The sequence below is a fragment of the Stegostoma tigrinum genome, chromosome 40, assembly GCF_030684315.1.
Source record: "Stegostoma tigrinum isolate sSteTig4 chromosome 40, sSteTig4.hap1, whole genome shotgun sequence".
Lineage (NCBI taxonomy): Eukaryota > Metazoa > Chordata > Chondrichthyes > Orectolobiformes > Stegostomatidae > Stegostoma > Stegostoma tigrinum.
The window spans coordinates 16,873,885-16,899,626 of NC_081393.1; the positions used below are offsets into that span (position 1 = coordinate 16,873,885).

The window sequence follows — 25,742 nt, forward strand, 5'->3', positions numbered from 1 at the left end:
TTCCCATCCTTCCCTCAATCATTTCATACTCCTTCTGGTCTGCAGGTTTAAGGCACCAATTTCCGTCTCCCACTCATCTCCTCTGCTATCTCTCTGTGATAAACCCACCCTTCTTTCAAACCACCCATGGCTCGCTGGATCGCACTCTCGCCCCTGAGTCAGAAGATCGTGGGTTATGTCCCACTCCAGGAGTTAAGGGCGTGATTCAGGCCGACTGTGGCATTGAGGGAGCGCTGCTCCGTTGGAGACGCTGTCTTTCAGATGCAGTGCTCCCTGATAGTAACTGCTGAAACCACAAATAAACCCTTGTCCCGTGAACAAAAGTAGATAGGTGTGCATTAACATCAATGGAAATGCTTTGGAAGGCCCCTCTCCCCAGCCCCACCCGAAAAGCAGGAAGCAAACTCACCACCTCTCGGGGTCGATGGTCCATTTTCCGTCCCACTGCCAGCCCCTGAGAGGATAGAAGTCCTTTCTTGACAGCTTTATTTTACCCAACGCATCAGAGAACGTCGGATGCTGCAGCAACCCACTGGTGCCCCAGTGGCCCATGACCCTTGCCTGATTTTCATACTGAAAAGAGAACCAGAAGTCACAAACAGTGAACCGATACATTTGGTTCCCAGTTGGTACAGACAGCGCTGTCTGGTGTGGAACAGACAGGCATGAGACTGGGAGGGGCTTGGGTTCATTGTGACCAGAAAGTGGGGGGGAAATATGATATTTGCTTTAAGTGACAAGGATTCATCGACGAAAATGTATCCATAATGCAACTGACACCACGCTCCTTCTTCTCCTTCCTCTCACGAGATTCCAATCACTCTTGCGAGCTTCCAAACACTCCCGATGAGCCTCCTGGAAACAACCCTGTGTGGATGATGAGGCACTGCAGAGCGCTTCTACAGAAGACAAGATGGACAGGGAGTGGGCAGCTGCCAGGAATGAGCGCCGAGTCTCTTAAGGTCTGTCAGAGTTCAGCACGAGTCCCCCTTACAATTAGGTGACAATGAACTAAGAACAGTGCAGCACAGGAACAGGCCCAGCATGCCTGTGCGCCGACACACAATGCCTTCCGAAACTAAAAGCCGTTTGCATCTAAGCGATCTGTATCCCTCTATTCCCTGCCTATTCCTGTATCTGTCAGGACGCCTCTTAAATGTTGCCATTGTATCCACTTCCAACACCATCTCTGGCAGCGCATTCCAGGCACTTACCATCCTCTGTATAAAAATAAATCTGCCTCTTACATCTCCTTTAAACTTTCCTCCCTTTACCTCATCCCTATGTCTCCTCGTAATTGATACTCCTATCCTGGGAAAAAGACTCTGATTATCGATGCAATTCATGCCACTCATAACTTTGTAAAACCCTATCAGGTGACTCCTCAACTTCTGACATTCAAGTGAAAACAAATCAAGTCTATCCAATCTCTCCTCATAGCTAATAAGCTCCAGATCAGACAACATCCTGGCAAAATGTTTCTGTACCATCTCCAAAACCTCCACATCTGCTTAGTCGTGTGGCGACCAGAGCTGCATGCAATATCCCAACTACCACTTTCAGGGAGCTGTGGGCCTGTACCCCTAGATCCCTCTGTATTTTAATGCTTCTAACAGTTCAGCCATTCACTGTATACTTCACTCTCGCAGAAGACCATCCAAAATGCATCACCTCACATTTGTCTGGATTAAACTCCATCTGCCAGTTCTCTGCCCAAGTCTCCACCCTACCTATACCCTGCTCTATCCTCTGGTAATCCTCTTCACCAGTCACAGCTCCCCTAATCTTTATGACATCTGCAAACTTACTAATCAAACCACTTGCATTCTCCTCCAAATCATTTATATATAATACAAACAGCAGGGCTCCCTGTGGAACACCACTGGTCACAGATCTCCAGTCAGAAAAACACCCTTGCACCATTAGTCTCTGTCTTCTATGGCCAAGCCAGTTCTGAATCCATCTTGCCAGCCCACTGTGGATTCCCATATGACTTCACTTTCTGCATCAGCCTGCCTTGAGGGACTTCCCTGACAATCTTCCCCAATAATTTCCCTATCTTTGATGTAAGGCTCACTGGCCTGTAGTTGCCCTTCTTAAGCAAAGGAATAATTCTGGATATTCTCCAGTCCTCTGGGACCTCTCCTGTGATGGAAATTGGGGGAATTCCGTATGAAGCCCCAGCCATATCCTTCTTCAGTATTTTGGGGGATCAATGCCATCACGTCCTGGGGACTTGTCTACCTTACTGCTTTTAAAGGCACCCAACACCCCCTTCCTTTTTATATCGACAAGCCCTAGAATATCAACATACCACACTCTAGACTCCCCATCTGGAAAACCATTGCCAAGTATTTGTTAAGGACCTCACCCACTTCCTCCAGCTCTGCACACAGATATGTCCTTAAGTGGGCCTTTCCCTAGTTAATCTCTAGTTTCTTATATAAAATATCTTTGCACTTTTCTTAAACCTTTTTGCCAAGGACATTTCATGGCTCCTTTTAGCCTTCCTAACGCCTTGTTTAAGTTCTTTGCTGCTTTCTTTATATTTTTTGAGAGCTCCATCAGTCTTCAGTTTCTAAAACGTTATGTAAGCCTCCGTTTTCTCACTGACTGAGCTCACAATTTCTCTCATCATCCAAGGTTCCCGAATCTTGCCGTCCCTATCCTCCACTGACACAGGAACATGCTGGTCCTGAACTCCAATCAACTGGCCTTGAGAAGATTCCAGCCTGACAGGTGTGGGTTTACCCTCAAACAGCCAACTCCAATCCACATTCCTTGGTCATGCCTAATGCTGTCGAGTTCGCCTTCCCACAATGTAGAACTTTCATCTGAAGACTGCTCTTATCCCTATCCATGAGTAACTCGAAGCTTGAGGAATTACGCTCACTGTTCCTGAAATGCTCCCCGACAGAAACTTCGATCACCTGACTGGGCTCATTCCCCAAAACCAGGTCTAGCATAGCCCCTTCCCAAGTTGCTTATTTACATCTTGCTTCAAGAAAGCATCCATTCAAGTCCCTGGCTCGAACAGAGTCCCAGCAATTTACGGCAGGTTAAAATCACCCACTGAAACAATCCTGTTGTTATTATGCACACATTTGTACACGTGTCCACTCCTCGAGCTGGGAGTTGGGAGGTCTGCAGGATAACCCCATCAAAGTGACTTAACGCTTCCTATTCCTGAGCTCCAGCCATATGACCTCATTGGATGTGTCTTCCCTCAATAACTGTGACATTCTCCCTAATCAGTAATGCAGCTCCCCTACCTCTTTCACCCGAGGTGACTCGATCAGCTAATTCAATTGGGGTGGGGGGGGAGGGGGTGTTCGAAGTCGTAACCGAACCTGATGAGCCCTGTCCTGCAAAACGGGCGGCATGGTGGCTCAGTGGTTAGACCTGCTGCCTCACAACATCAGGAACCGAAGTTTGATTCCACCCTCAGGTGGCTGTCTGTGAGAATTTTTCTCGTTCCCCCCCGCGCACCCCCCCCACCCCCCACCCAACCTTGGCTGTTTCCTTCAGATGCTCTGGTTTCCTCCCACAGTTCAAAGATGTGCAGGCTAGGCTGGATTGGCCATGCTAAACTGTCTGTGGTGCCTAGGGATGTGTAGGCTTAATGGATTCACCACGGGGAATGCAGGTTTACAGGGATTGGCGGGGGCGGGGTTGCTGATCTGGATGGGCTGCTCTTCGGTATGGACTCGATGGGCTGAAGGGCCTGCTTCCACACTGTAGGGATTGAATGACTCTATGAAATAGATTGTAAAAATAAATACATGCAAAATGCCAAAAGCACTCCAGGGTTGCTGGACTCACTCTTTCTGCGGTGACCAAAATTTTCCCATCAATGTACTTTTCAAACTCCTCTTCGTCAGTAGACAGCCCCATCCAGATCCGCACACGGAGCTGAGCGACGTTCCTTTGACTGTGCGACTTGTCCAGTGGTTGCTATCAATGTCAGTGCAAGAAATGAACTGTTACTCGTCGCTGGAAATTGTCATGTGGGTTGTGGTCTGACAGGCATCACAGTAATTGAAACACAGAAACAAGCAACTTCACAATCTCCTGAGTGAAACTAGGAAAATACCCTGTGAATGGTAATCCAAGCATCAAAACGCACCTGCAACCTTTCAGTGAAGAACAGACTGTCAGAAGGGAGTTTTAAAAGCTTAATGACTTTGTGCGCTTCAACACTGTCCATTGGGGACACAGTGCATAAAAGGAAATAGTGCATAAAAATAGGGAAGTCTTGATAAAATAATACAAGGCACTTATCAGAACACAGCTGGAATACTGCCATCAGTTTTGGGGCCATGTATCTAAGGAAAGAAACACTACCATTGCAAGCAATCTGAAGAAGATTCACTAGGCTGATCCAAGGGACGGAGACAATGTCTTGGGAGGCCAGCCCGTACTCATTGGAGTTAATTGGAATGAGAAGTGACCTTATTACAGCAGACAAGATTCTTAGAGAGCTGGACAGGGTAGATGCAGAAAGGCTGTTTGCCCTCATGGAAGAGTCTACAGCAAAGGACGTTGTCTTGGAATCAGGAGTTGCACATTGAAGGAATTCCTCTTCTTTCTCTGACTCACTTAGGATCCAATTACAAATGCAGACACATACGCGCGCACACACACAGACACACACGTGCGCGTGCGCGTGCACACACGGGCACACACAGACACGTACTCACACACACTCAGACTCACACAGACATATACACACACACTCACTTACACACACACCCACAGTCACTCACTCACATAGACACAGACACACACACACACACACACACACACACACACACATTCACTCACACACACACACTCACAAAGACACACGCACACACACACTCACAAAGACACATGCACACACACAAAGACACACACAGACTGATGCACACACACAAAGACACACACACACAGACACACGCTCACACACACACAAACACACATACTCACTCACACACACACAGACACACACACTCACAAAGACACATGCACACATACAAAGACACACACAGACTGACACACACACTCACAGACACTCGCTCACACAGACACACACAGACACACACGCTCACACACAGACACACGCTCACAAAGATACACACGCACACACACACAGACACACACAAACAGACAAACATTCACACACACACACACACACACACACACACACACACACACACACACACACACTCACACAAACAGAAACACGCACACACTCACACAGAAACACACACACACCCTCACAGTAACATGTACATACACACACACCCTAATACAAGTGTGGACTGAGGAAGTACAGGGGATTTGGAATGCAGAACTAAGTTGCGTAAATCTCCAGCACCAACAGCCACCTGAAGCGAGACACAACTCACCTTCATGAACACTGTTTGCATCCTCCCGCAGAATTTACCACATGATTTCTCACTGTCCCTGGAAAACAGGACCGAGTGCGCTTTAATCCGAGCATAGGCAACTCGCTTCTCGCCGGCCAGCATCCAGAGAATCACATCAGGCAGGCTGTTCTGAGGCTGCGAGGGTCACAGGAGGAGAACGCTTGAGCTTCCAATGGCTCTAGCTGCCAGGATTCAATTCACAGATCTATGTACCCTATCAACCCTGTTCCTGCCACCTCACCCACGCATGAGGAGAAAAGGACTGGCCTGCAGTTTAATTGTTAGAACGTGTACTTTCGAACAGAATTCAGTGCAGGACCAGGAAATCCATCCCCTCCCTAAATGCTCCCCCTTATATTCAACAATCCCTGTCTATGCATGTACTAGAGCAAAGTGAGTGACGAAGCATCGCACCCAATAAACCAGTAAGTGGCACTACCCTCCTCCACACAGGACAGTCACCGACTTACAGCAAGTCTTGACTACATACCACAGCTGAGTAGAGGCAGCGCCGCACTGTCACAGGGTCAGCGCTGAGGCAGTGCCGCACTGTCACAGGGTCAGCGCTGAGGCAGCGCCGCACTGTCAGAGGGTCAGTGCTGAGGGAGTGCTGCACTGTCATAGGGTCAGTGCTGAGGCAGTGCCGCACTGTCACAGGGTCAGTACTGAGGGAGTGCAGCACTGTCGGAGGGTCAGTGCTGAGGGAGTGCTGCACTGTCAGAGGGTCAGTACTGAGGGAGTGCTGCACTGTCATAGGGTCAGTGCTGAGGCAGTGCCGCACTGTCACAGGGTCAGTACTGAGGGAGTGCAGCACTGTCATAGGGTCAGTGCTGAGGCAGTGCCGCACTGTCACAGGGTCAGTACTGAGGGAGTGCAGCACTGTCGGAGGGTCAGTGCTGAGGGAGTGCCGCACTGTCGGAGGGTCAGTACTGAGGGAGTGCTGCACTGTCAGAGGGTCAGTACTGAGGCAGCGCTGCACTGTCAGAGGGTCAGTGCTGAGGGAGTGCCGCACTGTCAGAGGGTCAGTACTGAGGGAGTGCTGCACTGTCACAGGGTCAGTACTGAGGGAGTGCTGCACTGTCAGAGGGTCAGTACTGAGGGAGTGCCGCACTGTCAGAGGGTCAGGACTGAGGGAGTGCCGCACTGTCGGAGGGTCAGTACTGAGGGAGTGCCGCACTGTCAGAGGGTCAGTACTGAGGGAGTGCTGCACTGTCAGAGGGTCAGTACTGAGGGAGTGCTGCACTGTCAGAGGGTCAGTACTGAGGGAGTGCTGCACTGTCAGAGGGTCAGTACTGAGGGAGTGCTGCACTGTCAGAGGGTCAGTACTGAGGGAGTGCTGCACTGTCAGAGGGTCAGTACTGAGGGAGTGCTGCACTGTCAGAGGGTCAGTGCTGAGGGAGTGCTGCACTGTCACAGGGTCAGTGCTGAGGGAGTGCCGCACTGTCAGAGGGTCAGTGCTGAGGGAGTGCCGCACTGTCGGAGGGTCAGTACTGAGGGAGTGCCGCACTGTCAGAGGGTCAGTACTGAGGGAGTGCTGCACTGTCAGAGGGTCAGTACTGAGGGAGTGCTGCACTGTCAGAGGGTCAGTGCTGAGGGAGTGCCGCACTGTCACAGGGTCAGTGCTGAGGGAGTGCCGCACTGTCGGAGGGTCAGTACTGAGGGAGTGCTGCACTGTCAGAGGGTCAGTACTGAGGGAGTGCTGCACTGTCAGAGGGTCAGTACTGAGGGAGTGCCGCACTGTCAGAGGGTCAGTGCTGAGGGAGTGCCGCACTGTCGGAGGGTCAGTACTGAGGGAGTGCTGCACTGTCAGAGGGTCAGTACTGAGGGAGTGCCGCACTGTCAGAGGGTCAGGACTGAGGGAGTGCTGCACTGTCAGAGGGTCAGTGCTGAGGGAGTGCTGCACTGTCAGAGGGTCAGTACTGAGGGAGTGCCGCACTGTCAGAGGGTCAGTACTGAGGGAGTGCCGCACTGTCAGAGGGTCAGTACTGAGGGAGTGCTGCACTGTCAGAGGGTCAGTACTGAGGGAGTGCTGCACTGTCAGAGGGTCAGTGCTGAGGGAGTGCCGCACTGTCAGAGGGTCAGTACTGAGGGAGTGCCGCACTGTCAGAGGGTCAGTGCTGAGGGAATGCTGCAACGTCAGAGGGTCAGCGCTGAGGGAGCGCTGCACTGTCACAGGGTCAGTGCTGAGGGAGTGCCGCACTGTCACAGGGTCAGTACTGAGGGAGTGCCGCACTGTCACAGGGTCAGTGCTGAGGCAGCACCATATTTCCTGAACTATTGCACAAAATAATGAAGTAGTGGCAATTATGCTTTGGACATCTTATTGTCACAGAAGAAGTCATGTTCCCCTTTTAACAAGCACAACATTGGTAAATGCCCGCCCCTTCCACCTGCAGCCAGCTCTAAAAGCAAACCTCCTCAGCCAGTAGTGAGAGCCTCTCGAGCCACTCTTCAACTTCGGGCAGCTTGTCCTTCACGTTGATGTTTCGGTCTCTCAGTTTCTCTGCAGACTTCCTGATCTTCTTAAGGAGCATAACCTGTTGGTCATAGAGCTCACGATCGAGGGCAGTCACTTGGGGAAGCCTTTTCAACGGTGGGAGGGAGCGACTGCAACAAAGGGGGCAAGGAAAGAGTACAAATCAGCAGGGCCATTCATTGCTGGGTCACCACCAAGTTACCAAGCATCGAAATCTATGAAGCTAAGTCAGTTCTTGGCCTATTATCGAGTGAATGACGGTCTTAAAATTATAAAGTGAGTCTCCAGAAACCTGGAGAATTGCAACTATCTGACATTACGTCACAAATTTTAGAATCGGAGCATTGCAGCATGGAAAGAGGCCCTTCAGCCTGTCTTCAAACATCTATCTCCACTAATCCATTTGGCCCCTCGAGTCTCAATAGGATAAAATTAACGGTATGGCCTTGTGTATTGTCGTCAAACAGGGGAGCCTGGGGGTTCAAGTACATAATTCATGAAGTTTGTGTCACATGTAGACAGGCTGATGAAGAAGGCGTTTGGCACACTTGCTTTCATTGCTCAGACCTTTGAGTCTAGAAGTTGTGATGCCATGTTGAGGTTGTACAGGACGTTGGTGAGGCCTCTTCTGGAGCACTGTGCCCAGTTCTGGTCACCCCGTTATAGGAAGGATATTATTAAACTGGAGAGGATTCAGAAGAGATTTACCGGGATGTTGATGGGTATGGAAGGTTTGAGTCACAAAGAAAGGCTGGATAGGCTGGGAGTTTTTTCACTGGAGCATGGGCGTTTGAGAGGCAACCTCGTAGAAGTTTATAAAATAATGAGGGATGTAGATAGAGTTAATGATCGTTGTCTTTCCCCTAGGATTTCAAGACTAGGGGGCACATTTTTAAGGTGAGAGGAGAGAGACTTAAGAAAGATATGAGGGGGAAATCTTTTACACAAGAGTGTGGTTCGTGTGTGGAATGAACTTCCTGAGGATGTGGGCACAATTACAATGTTTAAAAAATATTTGTACATGTACATGAATAGGAAAGGTTTGGAGGGATATGGGCCGAACACAGGGAGGTGGGACATGTTTACTTTGGGATTATGTTCAGCATGGACTAGTTGAACTGAGGGTCTGTTTCCATACTGCGTGATTTTATGACTCCAAGATCACAGCTGATCTGTTTGTGTTTCAAATTCCACCTTTCATGAGGTTCTTTGGACAAGCAACTAAAACCTGAATAAACTGAACAGGTAGGGCACAATGCACGGGGGCTATACCAATCCCACCATGACAGCTGGTAGGATTTAAATCCAATTCATAAAGTCTGGAATTGAATGCGAGTCTCATAGCTGGTGATTGTGAAATTCGCATCAATTGTTATATTTTTAAAAAAAATCTAGGTCACTAACCTCCTTCAGGGAGAGGAATCGGCCCTCCTCACCTGGTCTGGCCTACATATGGCTCCAGACACGCAGCAATGTTTCAGTTATAAGGAGACGCTGGGACTTTTTTCACTGGAGCCTAGGAGGTTGAGGGGTGACCTTAAAGAGGTTTATAAAATCATGAGGGGCACAGATAAAGCGAAAGACAGGTGTCTATTCCCCAGAGTGGGAGGATTTCAAGACTAGGGGGTATACTTTTAAGATGAAAGGAGGAGTATTTAACAAAGACATGAGAGGTGATTTTTAAACAGAGAATGGTTGTGTTTGGAATGAGCTGCCTGAGGGAGTGGTGTATGTGGGTACAGTTACATTTAAAAGACATTTAAATAAGTACATGAATAGGAAAGGTTTGGAGGGATTTGGGCCAAATGCAGGCAGGCGGACTAGTTTAATCTAGGGTCATGGCCAGCATGACTGAAGTATATGTCCCTGTGCTGTGTGACTCTATGCCTGTAATGTGGTTGACACATGACCCTGAAATGGCCCAGCAAGCTACTCAGTTGAAGGGTGACTGGGGATGGGCAACAAATGCCCACCTTGGCAGTGACAATGAAATCCCATGAATGAATAGCGTAAATAACCAGAGAGTCAGTGTTGAAAGGTGCCCTGTACTGTCACATGGGAGAGGACAGCGAACGTTTCAATCTAACCAATCACAGAGGGTCTTCGGTGCCCAATCAGCAAGTGCTGAACCACCCGTTTGGATTTTTCTGGGCACACCGTTTTGTCTGCCACCTACTTGCAATCCTTCACGACCCGGTCAAGCATCTTCACCCACATGCCGGTGAGGCGTGTTCCTTCAGATGGCAGCGTTGTCCTGATCTCCTCCAGGTTGCCTCTCTAAAAAAGACGCAAGAGCACTCACAGTGTGGCAAAGACGTGTCAGTGACTAAGGCACCCACTGCCACCCGAGCAGGGGCCAGCGGTACAGAAATCCCTCGTACACATTGGTGTACAGCAGGCACGATTGGATTAGTGCTGGTTGAATATGGGGCCCGGCGCTGTGCTCCATGGGAACATCGAGGGCCGTGGACGACGAGCATTCGACCCGCTAATGCCCACTGACTGTCCAGTGGAGAATTTGTACCCCCCACTGATGTACCTCCATAGCTGCCATGAGTGCCCACTCTTTGTAGGCAAAGTTGAGACATTGCCTCCTAACAGCCACGTGGTGGTTTCGGTGGCGGGTAGCGATCGAGAACGGTCCGTCAGATTGGCAAATCCCCACTTTGGCCATTCTGCCGGAAGCAGGGAATGAGCTAGCCTGAAGGCAGCAGAGACAGGTCATGGGCTAGTGCCTGTTAGCTGGTTCCGCTTTGGGGATGCCATTGGGATCTCACTGGGAAAGCAGCTTCCTCCTGTTCCCACACCGTACTCCCGCGGATGTGGGACAACTGGGGAAATGGATGGCGAAGCCCACAAACGAAGCAATTATCAGCTGGAGGAACAAATCCGCCATGCAGTACACCCCTCCCAATAGGCCCTGCTTCAGCTTCCCACCATCTACACTACGAAATGCGTCTGGTCAAACAACTCTGAGGCCGTCTCCAGCAGAGGCAACAGTGAGGAGTCAGAAAAGAGGGAGCAGCTAGAAATACATGGCAAGGTATTGGTGACGAGACAAATGGAGTTCACTCTTGTGGGTGATGCGCATTTTATTGGAAGTGGTCAGACAGAAGGCCAACCCTGCTACGCTCTCCACAGTGGGCCCCCAAAGCACTCACCAGCTTGTCAATGATTTTGAGGAGGACATTCAACCTGTCCAGCCTATGCTCAATGTTCTCCCAGTGCGACGTCAGGGCGACCACGGGCTTCGTGTCACACCACGGCAGGTAGTAATAATAGTTGCCTGCAAAGACACGGAGACCGGGAGAGATTAGCTGATGAGCTGCATTCCTCATGCACTGTTTGTTCCTTCGGCCGGTGCTTTGGAAATGCCGAAAAAAACCAAGAAACGAACAAGAGCCAGATACCAGTCACACCTTTGTTTCCCTTGAGAGCTTCTCTTGTGAGCTTTGGGGCAGGCAGGGTGGCTCAGTGGTTAGCAATTGCTGCTTCACGGCACCAGGGACCCGGGCCCCTTTCTACCCTCGGGTCGAGTCTGCACATTCTCCCGTGTCTGTGTGGGTTTCCTCCAAGTGCCGTGGTCTCCCCCCACACTCCAAAGACGTGCGAGCTAATGTGGATTGGCCATGCTAAATAGCCCATAGGGTCCAGGGTTGTGCAGGTTAGGGTGCATTGGCCATGGGAAATTGCCCATAGTGTCCAGAGATGTCCAGGTTAGGGTGCATCGGCCATGGGAAATAGCCCATATAGTGTCCAGGGATGTCCAGGTTAGGGTGCATCGGCCATGGGAAATAGCCCATAGTGTCCAGGGATGTCCAGGTTAGGGTGCATCGGCCATGGGAAATAGCCCATAGTGTCCAGGGATGTCCAGGTTAGGGTGCATTAGCCGTGGGAAATAGCCCATAGAGTCCAGGGATGTGCAGGTTAGGTGGGTTAGCCGTGGGAAATACTACATTACACTATTTCGGTTGGATGTCCTTTGGAGGGTCGGTGTGGACTCGATGGACCGAATGGCCTGCTTCCACACTGTAGTGATTCTCTGAATCTTGCCATGATGCCTTACACAGTTTTTAAAGCACAAAAAGGGGCCTTTTGGCCCATCAAGTTGATGCCAGTGTTGCTGTTTCATGCTAATCTCTTCCCATCCTTCCTCATCTGGCCTTATGACCTTATTCCTATCTCCCATGCGCTTTTACATCGCTTTCCCTTACATACATCCACTTCATCGCTACCTTGGGAAGATTACAAAATGCTTGAGGAAGCAGAGGAGTTTTGCGCAAAACAAAATGTGGCCTTTTTGGTGATCACTGGACTTAAGATTTTTGGCCTGCAGCTGCAATTATTTGATGGAAACATTCTTGGGAGGCCTTGTGGAGCAATGGATGACATCCCTGCCTCCGGAAGCTCCAGATTTAAGCTTGAACTGAAGCTGTCTCCATAACAGAACCAAAGAGGTGAAGAGTGACCTGCAAACCCCTCCAATGTCCATCAATGGCAGGTGATAACAGAGCAGGAGAGATCCCTGGCCGGCCAGGAGTGGAAAATAAAGTCAGATTTGGGAACATCACTATCCATAGCTCCAGGCTGCAACACGCATGTAATAGCGAGCATTGCCACAGAAACGTAGCAACTCCTTCAGCGAGGCGTTACACACCACTGCCTTGTACCTGTGAACCCGTTTCGCTGGGGCTGAGGGTTGGGAATGGAATGGGGCATTGGAGGACGGGAAGGAGATGAAGATGAAAAGGTTGGCTCAGACGGAATGGGGACTGAAGGAAGGATTTTGGCCACCAGAGATCCTAATTTCACCGCAAATGGTTTGAAGTCATCACACACAGCTCACAAGAAACTCTTGTTGGGAGTATGGAGTTCAGTAAGGTGAATCTAAATCTGCCAGGCATCTATCTGAAGCCCTTAGTTTGATCTGCTGGTGCATGAGCTATCACGTAGCTGAGCAGCCACTTACCATCAAACATAGCATGGCTGTACTGCGTTGTCGAGGCGTGCAGTTTGCACGACTTGTCAAACTTGTTGCCGTAATTGCCCACGCTGACCTCAAACTGGACCGGCTCCTTCACATCCTGCATTTGCGTAGCCGAGTAGAACACGACGCTAAGGCTGTACCTCCGCCTCTGCAAGTACCTCTGAAAGTAGCAAATCAAAGAGACTCTTCACTGTGGCGCAGGCACGGAAAACCAGGCATGGAAAACTGGGTATCTTTGTGATACCCAATTTCTGAAACTGCTCAGTCTTAGAGCTCCTTGTTACACACCATAGAGCCCCTACAGTATGGAAGCAGGCCATTCGGCCAATTGAGTCCACACTGACCCTCCCTAAAGCATCCCACCCAGATCCATCCTCTTCCCTATCCACGTAAACCGTGCATTTCCCATGCCTAATCCAGCCTGCATATCCCTGGACAACTGCATCACAAGGGTCCTGATGCCCCGTTGCATCTACCCAGTCAATCAATCAATTGACTCCCATTTACACACTTAATTACTTGCGATATTCACATCATTTATAATAACAACAGCTTGCAATTACATAGCAATATTAACACGATAAAGGCATAATGAGACAAAGCTTGACCTCAGGAAACTGGACTAAACAGAGCTGGGTTTTAGGGAACATCTTTAAAAAAAACAGGGTGACAGATTTAAGAGAGGGAGCTCCAGAGCTTTGGGCCCAAGTAGCCGAAGTTTTTAGTTTAGAATTCAATCTTGGGATACAGGTGTCAATGCTGTTGCCCATCCCTAAGCCCCTGAGAAGCTTCTTGAACCATTGCAGCCCATGTGCCATAAGTTCACTCACAGTACTTTTCTCTGTAGTGGCTTGATGTAAGCCGGTGACTTGATTGACTCATTCAGACAACGGTGAAAAGCCAACCACATCGCTGTGGGTCTGGAGTGATATGTGGGCTAGACTGGATAAGGATTGCAGATTTCCTTCCCTCATATGTACATCACTGAACTCCAGATGCCATAGTGGGATTTAGAACCCAGTTCTTACTTGCCCAGGATCACTAGCCACTATGCTACCAACAATGTTGGAGGAGCCGAAGGAGATAGGGACGTCACAAGATCATGAGGCATTTGAAAACAAGGATGAGAACTTCAAGGTACTGCCAGACCAGAAGCCAACGTAAGTCAATGAGAACTTGGCCTACGGGAAAAAGGGGCCTGGTCTGAATTACAGTACAGATTTGGTCGAGTTAATAACAGTGGAAGATGGAAGGTCAACCAGCAGAGCTTCGAAATAGTCATGTCTAAACGTGACTAAGGCTTGAGATAGGGTTTCAGCAGCTGGTGACTTGAAGCAGGAATGAAAAGGGGCAGTGTTAGCTGGGATGTGCAAAACCATGCACAAAAATGGATTTACCAAAATGGTTAGGCGTGATGAAGACATCAATTGTATGGAGAAACAGTGGGTTTGCTCTTCTCACAGCAGAGATGGTAAAGGAAAACATAATTGATGATCAGTAATACCTAAGTTTTCATACTTAATTACCTTCAGAACTAAGATGGGCATTGTGTGTGGTGACTTTGCACTGTACTCCTGCACTTGAGTACATGTGGCCATAAAGCTAAAATCTTCACAACTTTCAAAAGGGAATGTGACATATGATTGCGATGGAAGGGAGCCGCGGGACCTGGTGATGTAGGGGTTGGTGAAGAGCAGGGAGGGCTGTGTGGCTATTTGGATCGCTCCAACACAGGATAGAAAGGCCAAATGGCCTCCTTTTGTTTTGCCTTATTAGGATTTTTTTATTCAATGCTGGAGCCTGAGCAAAAGAGTAGGCAGATGGGTGGACTGAAGATATTCTCTCTCTCTCTCTCTCTCTCTCGATATAGGGGAAGGAGCCCTGCCAGTTGCAATGGACAGGGGCAAGGAGGGAGCCTCTGTGCAAACGCAGTTGCTTTTGGTACAAGCAAGTGAAAAAGCAGATCATTTTGCAAAATGATGGAGCTCAATGTTGTTTAAACCCTATGCTGCCATTTGCAATCTAACAGCAGCAGAATTTAGTTGAACCTTCGCCTGCAGGACTCAAACAAACACTCGCTCTTCTCCCCGCAAGAAATCCCCAATTCCCAGCGACCATTTCCAGTCTGCGTGGAAAAGGATGGGTTTATGGTACAGATACCTGTACAATCGAGAAATCTTCGAACGACAAGTTGTCAATGGTTTTCCCTAAAGTTTCGTCCATCCTCGTGACCAATTCAATCAAAATCCTCCCTCGATAGGAGACTCCTTCACTCTGTGAGCAAGAGAATCAGGAGAAAAATCGGAATGTTACATGAAGATAGTGTGCCAGACCTGGTTCTCTCCCATCTCAACACTTCATTGTGCAATTTATTCAACCAAGTACACCATTCTTGGCCCTTTTGTGTTGAAAGTGAAATGCATACTTAAGCATGATAACCACTGAACCATCTTCAATTCGGGCCATTCCTTGTCATTAGTAGATTCAGTCCCCCTCGATCTCAAGTGAATCTTTCTCCACATCTCATTCCTTGAACACACTGCACCTCTTGACTCCTCAATAGCTTTGAGAATACTCTATTGCTCCCACTGGAACAGACAGAAAGGGATAGTAAGAACTGTCAATGCTGGAGTCTGAGATAACACAGTGTAGACCTGGAGGAACACAGCAGGCCAGGCGGCATCAGAGGAGCAGGAAAGCTGGCGTTTCAGGGCTGGACCCTTCTTCAGAAGAAGGGTCCAGACTCGAAACGTCAGCTTTCCTGCTCCTCTGATGCTGCCTGGCCTGCTGTGCTCCTCCAACAGTCAGAAAGGAGCTGTTCTGTTCTGCAGTCCCCTCATTCCCTACCAAACACACCCCTCCCAGACTCGCCCAATGAAGTTAATACGTTGTACTCTTCACTGTCAAATATCCTGAGGGCAAAACATTCTCCTCACTCACCATGTTGAAGTGAAGGCCCTGCATGAGTCTACCTTTAATTTCTTCAATATTGATCCATTCTCCAGCAAACCAACAGATTTTTAAACACAATCCTGCCTTTGTTTTTAATCTTTGGATGTGGACATCACTGGCCAGGCCTAGCATTTATTGCCCATTCCTAATCGCAGCCCCCGCCTTGAGAAGGTGGGTGTGAGACACCTTCTTGAACCGCTGAAGTCCGTGTGGTATAGGGGCACTCAAATGGTGCCCTCAGGGAGGGAGTTCCAGGATTTTGACCCAGCGACACCGAAGGAACGGTCGATATATTTCCCATTCAGGATGGTGAGTAACTTGGATAGGAGCAGGCGGCGGTTGGGGGGGGGGGGGGGGGGGGGGGGGGCGGGGGGCGGGGGGGGGTGTTCCTATGTATCTGCTGCCCTTGTCCTTTGAAATGGAAGTGTCTGTGGATTTGGAAGGTGCTGTTGAAGGATGAGTTGCAGCAATGCATCTTGTAGATGGCAAACATTGATGCGGCTGAATGTTTGTGGATGTTTTATCAATCAAGTTGGCTGTGCTGTCCTAGAGACTGTCAAACGTCTTGAGAATTGTTGGAGCTATTGTCATCCACGCAAATGGGGAGTATTCCATCACACCTCTGACTCGTGCCTTGTAGATGGTGGGCAGGCTTCAGAGAATCAGGTGGTGAGTTACTTGCTGCAGGACTCCCGTCCTCTGATCTGCTGTCGTAGCCACAGTATTTGTATGGCGTTGGAAGTATGGGTGAGCAGTTTTGTTTTTAAAACACCGAGTTAAAATCTGACATGCACTGCTTGGTGAAGAGGTGGAATACAGTTGGAATTCAATAACACCGTGCATTTATAGGGGTTGAGGTCAGAAGGAAAGGGCCTCAGCTCTTTGAAAAAAAAAGCCAGCAGAGGAATGCTGGGCCAAACGGACACTTGCTGTTCAGTGACAGCTGCATCGCTGCCCCGTGACTCCATCTGCCTTTTTTCTCCTCTTTGAAGCTGCTGATGCTGCGGATGGGTGGAACTTTGTTAGGGAGAGGAAACAAAAGCCAGTCACCTTTCCAAGGTTGAGCTCGTCGTACTTGTCGGAGCCATCTAAGCCTTCCCGGGGGCTCCCATACAGGTTCAGGAAGCACGGCCCGAATGTTGGCAGGAACCCAGGCGTTTCATCGTCTGCTCGGTTAGAAAACAACGTGTGTTATTACCGACTCACTGACACAGCTAAAGGCTTCAACGCAGCCAACCACGGGTAGCAGAGCATGGGAGGAGCTTTAGACCAAAGTGGGGTGTCAGTGGCCCGTCATAATCGAAGACCATTTATAAGCTCAGCTGGGAATTCAGGAGAAACCTATGATTGGTCTGTGGAACCCACCGAAACATTGTGAATAACTCTGATGGGGAAGATACATTAGAAAAAGAGAGACAGAAGGATATGCTGATGGAGTTTGCTGAAGCAGCAGAGGAAAGGATGCATGAATACTGGTATAAATCTGGAGGGCCGAATGGTCTGTTTCTACACTGTCGTCTACATCTACGGATTCATCGGAATGTCATGAAGTCTGCCAGTGTTATTCCTCATTGATTCCTCATTGAAATGTAGTAACGGGAATTTTTACTGTGTACGGCTTTACTTAAGGAGGGGTATACTTTCACTGGAGAACTTCAGTGGAGGTTCACTTGGGTCACTTCTCGAATAAGGGGCTTGTCCTGCGAGGAAGCTGGTGGAGTGAAACCTTGTGGAGTAAACAAAACTGAGACCTGAGCCTGTTGAGAGAAATAAGATTCTGAGGGGGCTGGGCAGAGCAGATGGTAGGAAGATTCATCCCTTTGCTGGGGAATCTAGAGCAAGGGGGCATGGTTTAAAACTAAAAGAGGGCTCTCATTTCAACAGAGATGAGGAGGAATTCCTTCTTTTCGAGGTTCATGAGACATTGGAATTGTGTCCCTTGAATTCCTTCAAGTTTGGATTTAGGTAGAGTTTTGACGGATAATGTTTTTGAGGGTTATTTTGGGGGCCCAAAGAGAAAAGTGGAGTTGTAGCCATAATCAAATTAGCCACGTGAATGGAAAAGCAGGCTCAAGGGGCTGAATGGTCTATTCCAAGTCCTAATTTTAATATTCAATGGAAAGTATAAGGTTAGACAATAAACCCAATTAAAAGACCCAATTCCACTCTAATTTAGTTGGTTGATACGTTCTTCGGAAGGAGACAGCATGACTGCATCAACATTTTCAGAAAACCAATTTATCATTTGATGTTTCAAAAAGGATAGAACTATTTACTCAGACGTTTCTTGGATTGGAGTGTATTTGCTATAAGGAAAAGTAGGACAAACTTTGACTGTTCGTGCTAGAGCGTTGGAGGCTGAGGGGTGACCTGAAAGAAGTATATGAAATTATGAGAGGCATGGATAGGGTGTACAGCTGGTGATGGAAATGTCAAATACTGGGGATATAATGCGAGAGGAGGAGAGTGCTGCCAGGGGAGGTGTTGGAAGCGGATATGATAACAATGTTTAAGAAGTATTTAAACAGACACATGAACAGGCAGGGAATAGAGAGATACTGACAATGTGTAGGCAGATGCGATTAGTTTAGAATAGCATCATGGTCAGAATAGGCCAAAGGACCTGTTCCTGTGTTGTACTGTTCTACGCAAATCTGTGCTCACTTGTTTTTGATCTTTTCATGAGTGGGTACAATTTTTCCCTGTCAGCTCTGCCCAGATTTCTTATTATTTCAAAAAGCTCAATCAAATATTCTCTTCGCCTTTTTCACTCCAAGGTCCAACTTCACTAATCTACATAACTGAAGTTTCTAATCCTTGGGAACATTTTCATGAACCTCTTTGCACTCTGTAAAACCTCCCTCTTGTAGTCAGTGCCCCTCTCAGTAAGACACAGGATACAATTTGCTTTGCTAACTGTTTTCTTCACCTGTCCTGCCATCTTTAACAAAAACAAAAATTGCAGGAAGATCTCAGCAGGTCTGGCAGCATCATAGAATCACAGAATCCCTGCAGTGTGGAAGCAGGCCATTCGGCCCATCAAGGCCGCATCGACTCTCAAAAGAGTGGCCCACCCAGACACCTGACCCCCTTGCCACTCCTACCCCACCCAATCCCTGTAACCATGCACTTCCCATGGCTAATCCACCTAACCTAAACATCCCTGGGCACCATGGGCAATTTAGTATGGCCAGTCTGACTAAACTTCACATCTTTGGACTGTGGGAAGAAACTGGAGCACCCGGAGGAAACCCATGCAGACACAGGGAGAATGTGTAAAGTCCACACAGGCAGTTGCCTGAGGGTGGAATTGAACCCGGGTCCCCTGCACCGTGAAGCAGCAGTGCTAACCACTGAGCCACTGTGCCACCCACACCTTTAGAGAGAAATTAGAATTAATATTTTGGGTCCAGTGACTCTTCTTCAGAACTGCAAAATACAAAAACCCAATCTTCTCAAATACATTGACGAAAGAATCAGAAATCTGTACAAAACAATAAAATTTCAATAACAATAATGATAAAAGCCAAATCAAACAGGGCTGGTTTTCAGTAGTTCTGTGATGGAGTATGTCTTGGTAAAATATTAATAATGTGTCATGGTAGAGCCCTTTGGGAAACATGAGCATGAGCTGCTTTTCCAACTGTCTCCCTGGCTGATGAAATGACCCATGATTTGTGATTGCCAATCATCAAGATTCGATGTGGTTTCCAATCTCTGTTAGTGGCAATATTTTAAAGCATACCCCTATAATTTGGTGGTCCTCCTTTGGACATGGTGTCTCCCCCACTTTCTCAAGCAGAACCCCTCCCACACCATTCTCTCCACCCCCATCATGACTCCCTCGAAAGGGCCCACAAAGGATTGACAAGGATGTCACCGAGAATGGATGGCTTCAGTTATAAGGAGAGGGTGGATAAGCCGGAGTTGAAAGTGGTATAGGTGAGGTGAATAGCAAAAGTTGCTTGCCTAGGGTGGGGGAATTCAAAACTAGAGGGAATTTTTTAAACTGAGAGGGGAAAGATTTAAAAGGCGAGGGGCAACTTTTTCACACAGATGGTGGTTCGTATGTGGAACGAACTGCCAGAGGAAGTGGTAGACGCAGGTTCAGTTACAACATTTAAGAGACATTTGGACAGGTACATGAATAGGAACGGTTAATAGGGATAGGGACCATATACAGGAAAATGGAACTAGAAACTTGGTCAGCACAGGCAAGATGGACCAAAGGGTCTGTTTCCACGCTCTGTGATTCTATTAATGACGCAATCCAGGATGGACGCACAGTTCTTCACTCAACTGTTGGACATCAGAAGTGAGATCCTGAAGGCAAGATCAAGGTGAGAATGGCCACAGATGTGGACACAAGGATATTGTGATTACGTCAGGTCAATCTGGATCTCATTTCAGTCAAAGGGCCATGTGTGTTCTTCTCCAACTCTGGGGGCAGAGCATCAAAATCCAAGTGGACACTCCCACCTCCAATACTGCTGGACTGTCAGACATGCTGCCTTTCCCCTCTGTCCCCTCTGGGGAATGCACAAGATCCTAACAGGGATTCTCAGGAGTCCTCCCCAGCAGTACAGGCCAACACTCACTCCTTTACTAACACTTTAAACCAGGTAAGTCATTCCCTGATGAGGGAGCTGGATGCGTGCGCGAGTCAACTTCCCTGCCAGTGACTGCACCTTCAGGAGCACTCCATTCACCATAAAGCGCTTGGGGGACATCCCAGGGACGAGAGGGGCGCTATAGAAATGCAGGTCTTTCTTACTATCATGTCATGCTACTGCACTCATGGATTGACTTGATGCAACAATGCTAGTCGACAGAATCAAGGCTGTGGAGAGTCCAGGGACGTTTTAGGTGGAAAAGCAGAAGCGAAGGTCGCGACTGAACTGAGAGGCAAAGCCATCACAGGCAGCTCCTGGTGAAGCCGTAACGCTGTAACATTCCTTACCTTCTGACCCTGTCATCGAGATTTTTGAGATGCTCAGATAGGTTGTTCCTAAGGGGTGGCTTTTCACAGCACTCTTCCTGAAAGTAGCGACCAGAAAAGATCTTAGTGATCTGTCAGGGCAAGGATGGTGGGGGTGGTTTCTGTTGAACTAGACCTCTTAGCATTTCAAAACACCAAGTACGCTCTGACATGTCCCACAGCTGCTCCAGTCAATGTGAACTCTAATGAATGGAGGGTATTTGCGAACTGCATTAGTTAATTTTCTGACTCTCGCCTCGAGGGATGGAAGGAAGGTTCGAGAGAGGCTATGGCTGCCCAGATTGACACCGACAGCTGTTGTAACCTGTGCAGCATTTGTAGAATGCTTGCAGCCCACTCCCCAAAATCTAAATAATAGAACCATAAAATTATACAGGAGGTCCATTTGATCCTCATGCCTGCACTGACTTCCGAAAGAGCTATCCAGCTAGTTCCCCTCTCCGGCCCTATCTCCGTGGCCTCAAAATGCATCCCTTTCACATATATATCCAGCTCTTTTGTACTCCGAATCCCAACGACTGTCCCAGGAAAGAAGTTTCTCCTCATCTCATTCCTTGCTGACAATCTTGAAATTGTGGCCTCTCGTCACTGACATAAACAGAACATCCCTGTCAAAGCTGTTTATTATTTTGAACACCTCAGTGAGGCCACCTCTTAATATTCTCTGCTCCAAGGAGGACAAACCCAATCTCTCCAATTTTTCCTTGAAACTTGTACTCTCTCCAGGACTTTAATGTCCTTCCTTAAATAAGGTGTCCAGTATTGAACACAATACTCCGAACATCGTTTGGTCAATGATTTGAAGGGGTGCAGCATCATTTCCTTGCTTTTACGCTCTTATGCTCCTATTTATAAACCCAAGGATCCAATGAACGTTCTTAACAACTGTTCCAACTTGCCTGGTCACGTTCAGGGAATTATATACTTGAACGCTGAAGTCCCTCCACTTCTGTACTCCCCTCAAAACAGTACCATTGACCCTGTATTACTTCTCCAAACAAAGCGCATTACCTCACATTTCTCTGCATTGAAACTCATCTGCTAGGTGTCTGCCATTTGGCCAACCTGTCAATGTCCTTCTGAATTTGCTCGCCTCCTCCCTCACAACTCACTATTCTCCCTAGCTTAGTGTCATCTGCAAATTTAGAGATTTGGCCCACAACACCCATCTCAAAATCATTTACATAAATCGGGAAACGCAAGACTGCCCACGTTGATTGCTAGGGAACACCACTTTCAACTTGGCTCTCGTCTGACCCAGGTCCATCTATACCTTCCCTCTGCTTGCTATCTTTTCATCATTTTCTAATCCATGTTCCAAGGACCCATCAATCCCAAACATTTCCAATTGCTAACCAACCTGCCATGTGGCACCGTATCAAATGCTTTCTGAAAGTTCAAAAATACAACATCCACAGCCACTACCTGAGTCACCTCTTCAATGAACTTGATTCAATTTGTTAGGCATGACCTACCTTGACAAAGCCATGTTGACTGGTGAATCTGTAGTTTCCTGAGTTATCCTTAGTGCCTTTCTTAAACAACGGTGTCATCTTTGCAATCCCCTGGGACTAATCCTGCATTCGGAGGGGCCCAGAAATTTTCTATCATTACTCCACAATTTACTCCTTACCTCCCTCAACAATCTGGGATGGATCACATCCAGGCCTGGCAACTTCTCTACTTGGAGTGCTGCCGGCGTTTTTAGCACCTCTGCTTTAATTATCCTTGTACTGCTCAGTTGCTCATTACCCACATTTTCAACTGAGGCATTGTCACCATTTTAGTAAAGACAGAAGTACTCATTTAGTGGCTATGTCATAGCCTTTGCTTCAGTGAGTGGCTAATCCTGCCTCACTCCATCCTTCAGTAATCTTTTACTATCACTACGTTTGAACAACATTCTACTGTTTGTCTTAGCACAGCCTGTGGCTTCCTCTTAGCCTTCCTTATTCCTGTCTTAGCTTCTCTCTTGCATTTGAGATGCTGTTCCTGATTTTTAATGATATGATTATTCTGATGCACATCGTATGTGCTGTGCAACAGCGAATGTGTCAGTCTCTTCACCCCAAGGTTAGTGAACCCGTGGAATTCTCTATCACCGATGGGTGCAGATGCCGGGTCACTGAATATGCCTGCAACAGTAGTAGACTCGACAACTTTAAGGGCATTTAAATGGTCGTTGGATAAACATATGGATGATAGTGGAATAGTGTAGGTTAGATGGGCTTCAGATTGTTGTGCTGACCTGTGAAACCATCGAGGGCCAAAGGGCCTGTACTGCGCTTTAAAGTTCTAAAATTCTACGTTCAGGAATGAGGAAGATAAATGTTTAGATTTTAATGGCATCAAGCAGTATGGAAGAAAACAGGTATGTGACATTGAGATCAGCCGTGACTATACTGAAAGGCTGAGCAGGCTCGAGGGGCCGAATGGCCTACTCTGGCAGCTAGTTTCTACATTTCTTCCTTTGCACCGTTACGTTTGTCAAACCTGTGGTTCTCCAGGCCCGCCCGTGTGCTGACGCTAATTTATGGACTGGGTAATATGAAACAATGAGCTTGGTAACATTCTCCATTATTGTCTGTTGATTATCGATATTAATATAATGGGCGAGCTGCTGATTTCAGCAACCATCTTTATTGGGCACTGGGTCGGGGGTGAACTTCTATTCTAAGTGTCCCCATAACAACCTGCCACAGCAACCCCTCCTCCCAACCTCTTTTAAAAACATATACTGTCGGAGTTGGGTGGGGGGGGCGGGGGGGCGGGGGGGGGGAAGAGACTGTAAAATCCAGCTGTAGTTACAGCAGTCTGCAGGCCAACATTGGTTTCCCAGCTGGCAGAGTGAAAGAATTAACCTCTCACTTACCGTTCACACACCGTGAAACGAATACTCTCACACAAGGAAGGAAACTGCGGAGAAAATGAATGCAAACAATGACTTCGTTGCTAGCCCAGTAACTTTCCCAAATCCCAAAGAGCACCACCAGTCCTGTCCCAACAGAGCAGTGTTTTGCTTATGAGAAACCTGGACTTCATTCCAAGTCCTTTCCCCCTCTCTTTCAGAGTCATCCCGTCCATCACTCTGAGCCCTCAAGGTCAACACTCCTCCGCACTATTGCCTCAATGCCGAACACATCGAGCTGATTTCCCCACTGCAGCCCAGTAGGATGGGAATCGGCTCTCAATCTACCCTATCAGCCCACTTTGGAAACATTCCGACCAGACTGGGTAGCACCAGTGGCTCGGTGGTTCGCGCTGCTGCCTCACAACGGCAGGGATCCTAGTTCGATCCCAGTCTCGGGCGACTGTCTGCGTGGGATTTGCACATTCTCCCTATGTCTGTGCAGGTTTTCACCGGGTGCTCCGGTTTCTTCCCACAACCCAAAGGTGTGCAGGTTAGGGTGGATCGGCCACGCTAAATTGACCATTGTGTCCAGGGATGTGCAGCTTAGGTAGGTGAGCCATGGGAAATGCTGGGTTACAGGAATAGGGAAGTGGGGGGCTGATCTGGGTGGGTTGCTCTTTGGAGGGTTAGTTTGGACTCAATGGGCCAAATGGTCTGTTTCCACACTGTAGGGATTTTACGATTTGTCTTTGTCAGATGTTAGTAGATTGTCCCCTTTTGGGTCTCCCATACGAAAGGAAACACAGGGCCAGTCCACACACTTCTTCATCAGATAACCCTTTCAGCCCCACGGACTGTCTGCTGGCCAAGTTGCCATTAAATGGCTGAACGGATCCATTTGGCATTCTCCTGGTTTTACCTCTATTATTTAAAACGTATGCCAGGGTTAAGATTAATACCTGTGTGTTAACTCTTTCACACAAGCAGCGGGCAGTTATCACTGCTGCTCTGTGCAGACCCACTAACCCTTACCCTGTGTGACTAGCAAGTGCTGGTCTGGGGTCAAAAAGGGATCGTGTGAAACTCACCCTGCTCTTCAAGTAGACCACTTGGTTCCATTCAGGATTTATGTGGTTTTCAATAACCTTCGTCACTACCTGCAATGAGGATAGAATGTCAAATTCCTACCTTTCACCAGCCTTATTTTCCCATTAAATCCCATTTAACCCCCAAAGCTCTGAAGGCCAGCACAGAAAAGCCACAAATGACTTACCGAGTGCTGTTCTGGTCATCACATTACGAAGAAGACGTTTTTACACTGGGTGCAAAGAAGATTTACCCGGATGCTGCCTGGGCTGGAAGGTCTGAACTATGAGGAAAGATTGGGTAGACTGAGATTATCTTCAGCAGCGAAGGTTGACAGGGGACCTGACCTGAGGTGTGTATGGTAATGAATGGCACAGAAAGGATGGGATAGGCAGGCACATTTCCCATCAGTACAGGGGACTACAACCTGGGGAGAAGATTGAAGCTAAGCGGCAGAAGGCCAACTGGAGAGTTGAGGAGAAGAATTATTTTCAGGCAGAGGGTGGTGGGAGCCTGAAGCACATTTCCTGAAAAGGTGGGTGAGACAGAATCTCTCGTAATATTTAGCAGTACTCAGGCATTCACAGCCTCCCGGACTATGGTCCAAGAGGTGGAGAAAAGAGATTAGTGTGGTCAGATTTCTGTTGACTATTGCAGACATGCTGGGCTGAATGATCTCCTTCTGTGCCATAACTGTCTCTGAGTCTATGAGATGGAGGAACAGTGAGCCGAGTTCCAGGGGAGTACAATCTTTGTAGCTGGCATGAGGCTATACTTGGCGACAGCAGACATAAAAAGGAGAAGTGCTCGAAATACTTAGCAGGTCTGGCAGCCTTACGTTAACCTTTCGGGTTTATCAGAACTAGGGAAGACCAAAACAAAAGGGCAGAGGGTGTTTGAGATGGGAGTGAGTGTGGCAAGGATGAAAAGGGAAAGTCTGTGATCAGTTGGAAGGCAGGAGCGACTGAATGACTGAATAG

At 48.2% G+C, this 25,742-nt stretch overlaps 1 protein-coding gene across 1 annotated transcript in view; it reads right to left on the reverse strand.

The window, feature by feature from the left end:
- The window catches only part of LOC125447975 (myoferlin-like), a 112,387-nt gene that overhangs the window by 59,154 nt on the left and 27,491 nt on the right, over positions 1-25,742 (reverse strand). The window contains exons 14-25 of the mRNA XM_059641169.1: positions 24,765-24,833; positions 23,698-23,741; positions 20,787-20,863; positions 16,877-16,992; positions 15,035-15,148; positions 12,857-13,034; positions 11,049-11,173; positions 10,064-10,164; positions 7,826-8,018; positions 5,391-5,546; positions 3,823-3,954; positions 410-573 (exon numbers count right to left, since the gene is read on the reverse strand). Of these exons, the coding sequence (XP_059497152.1) occupies positions 410-573; positions 3,823-3,954; positions 5,391-5,546; positions 7,826-8,018; positions 10,064-10,164; positions 11,049-11,173; positions 12,857-13,034; positions 15,035-15,148; positions 16,877-16,992; positions 20,787-20,863; positions 23,698-23,741; positions 24,765-24,833 (1,469 nt within the window). The remainder of the gene's footprint in view (positions 1-409; positions 574-3,822; positions 3,955-5,390; positions 5,547-7,825; positions 8,019-10,063; positions 10,165-11,048; positions 11,174-12,856; positions 13,035-15,034; positions 15,149-16,876; positions 16,993-20,786; positions 20,864-23,697; positions 23,742-24,764; positions 24,834-25,742) is intronic.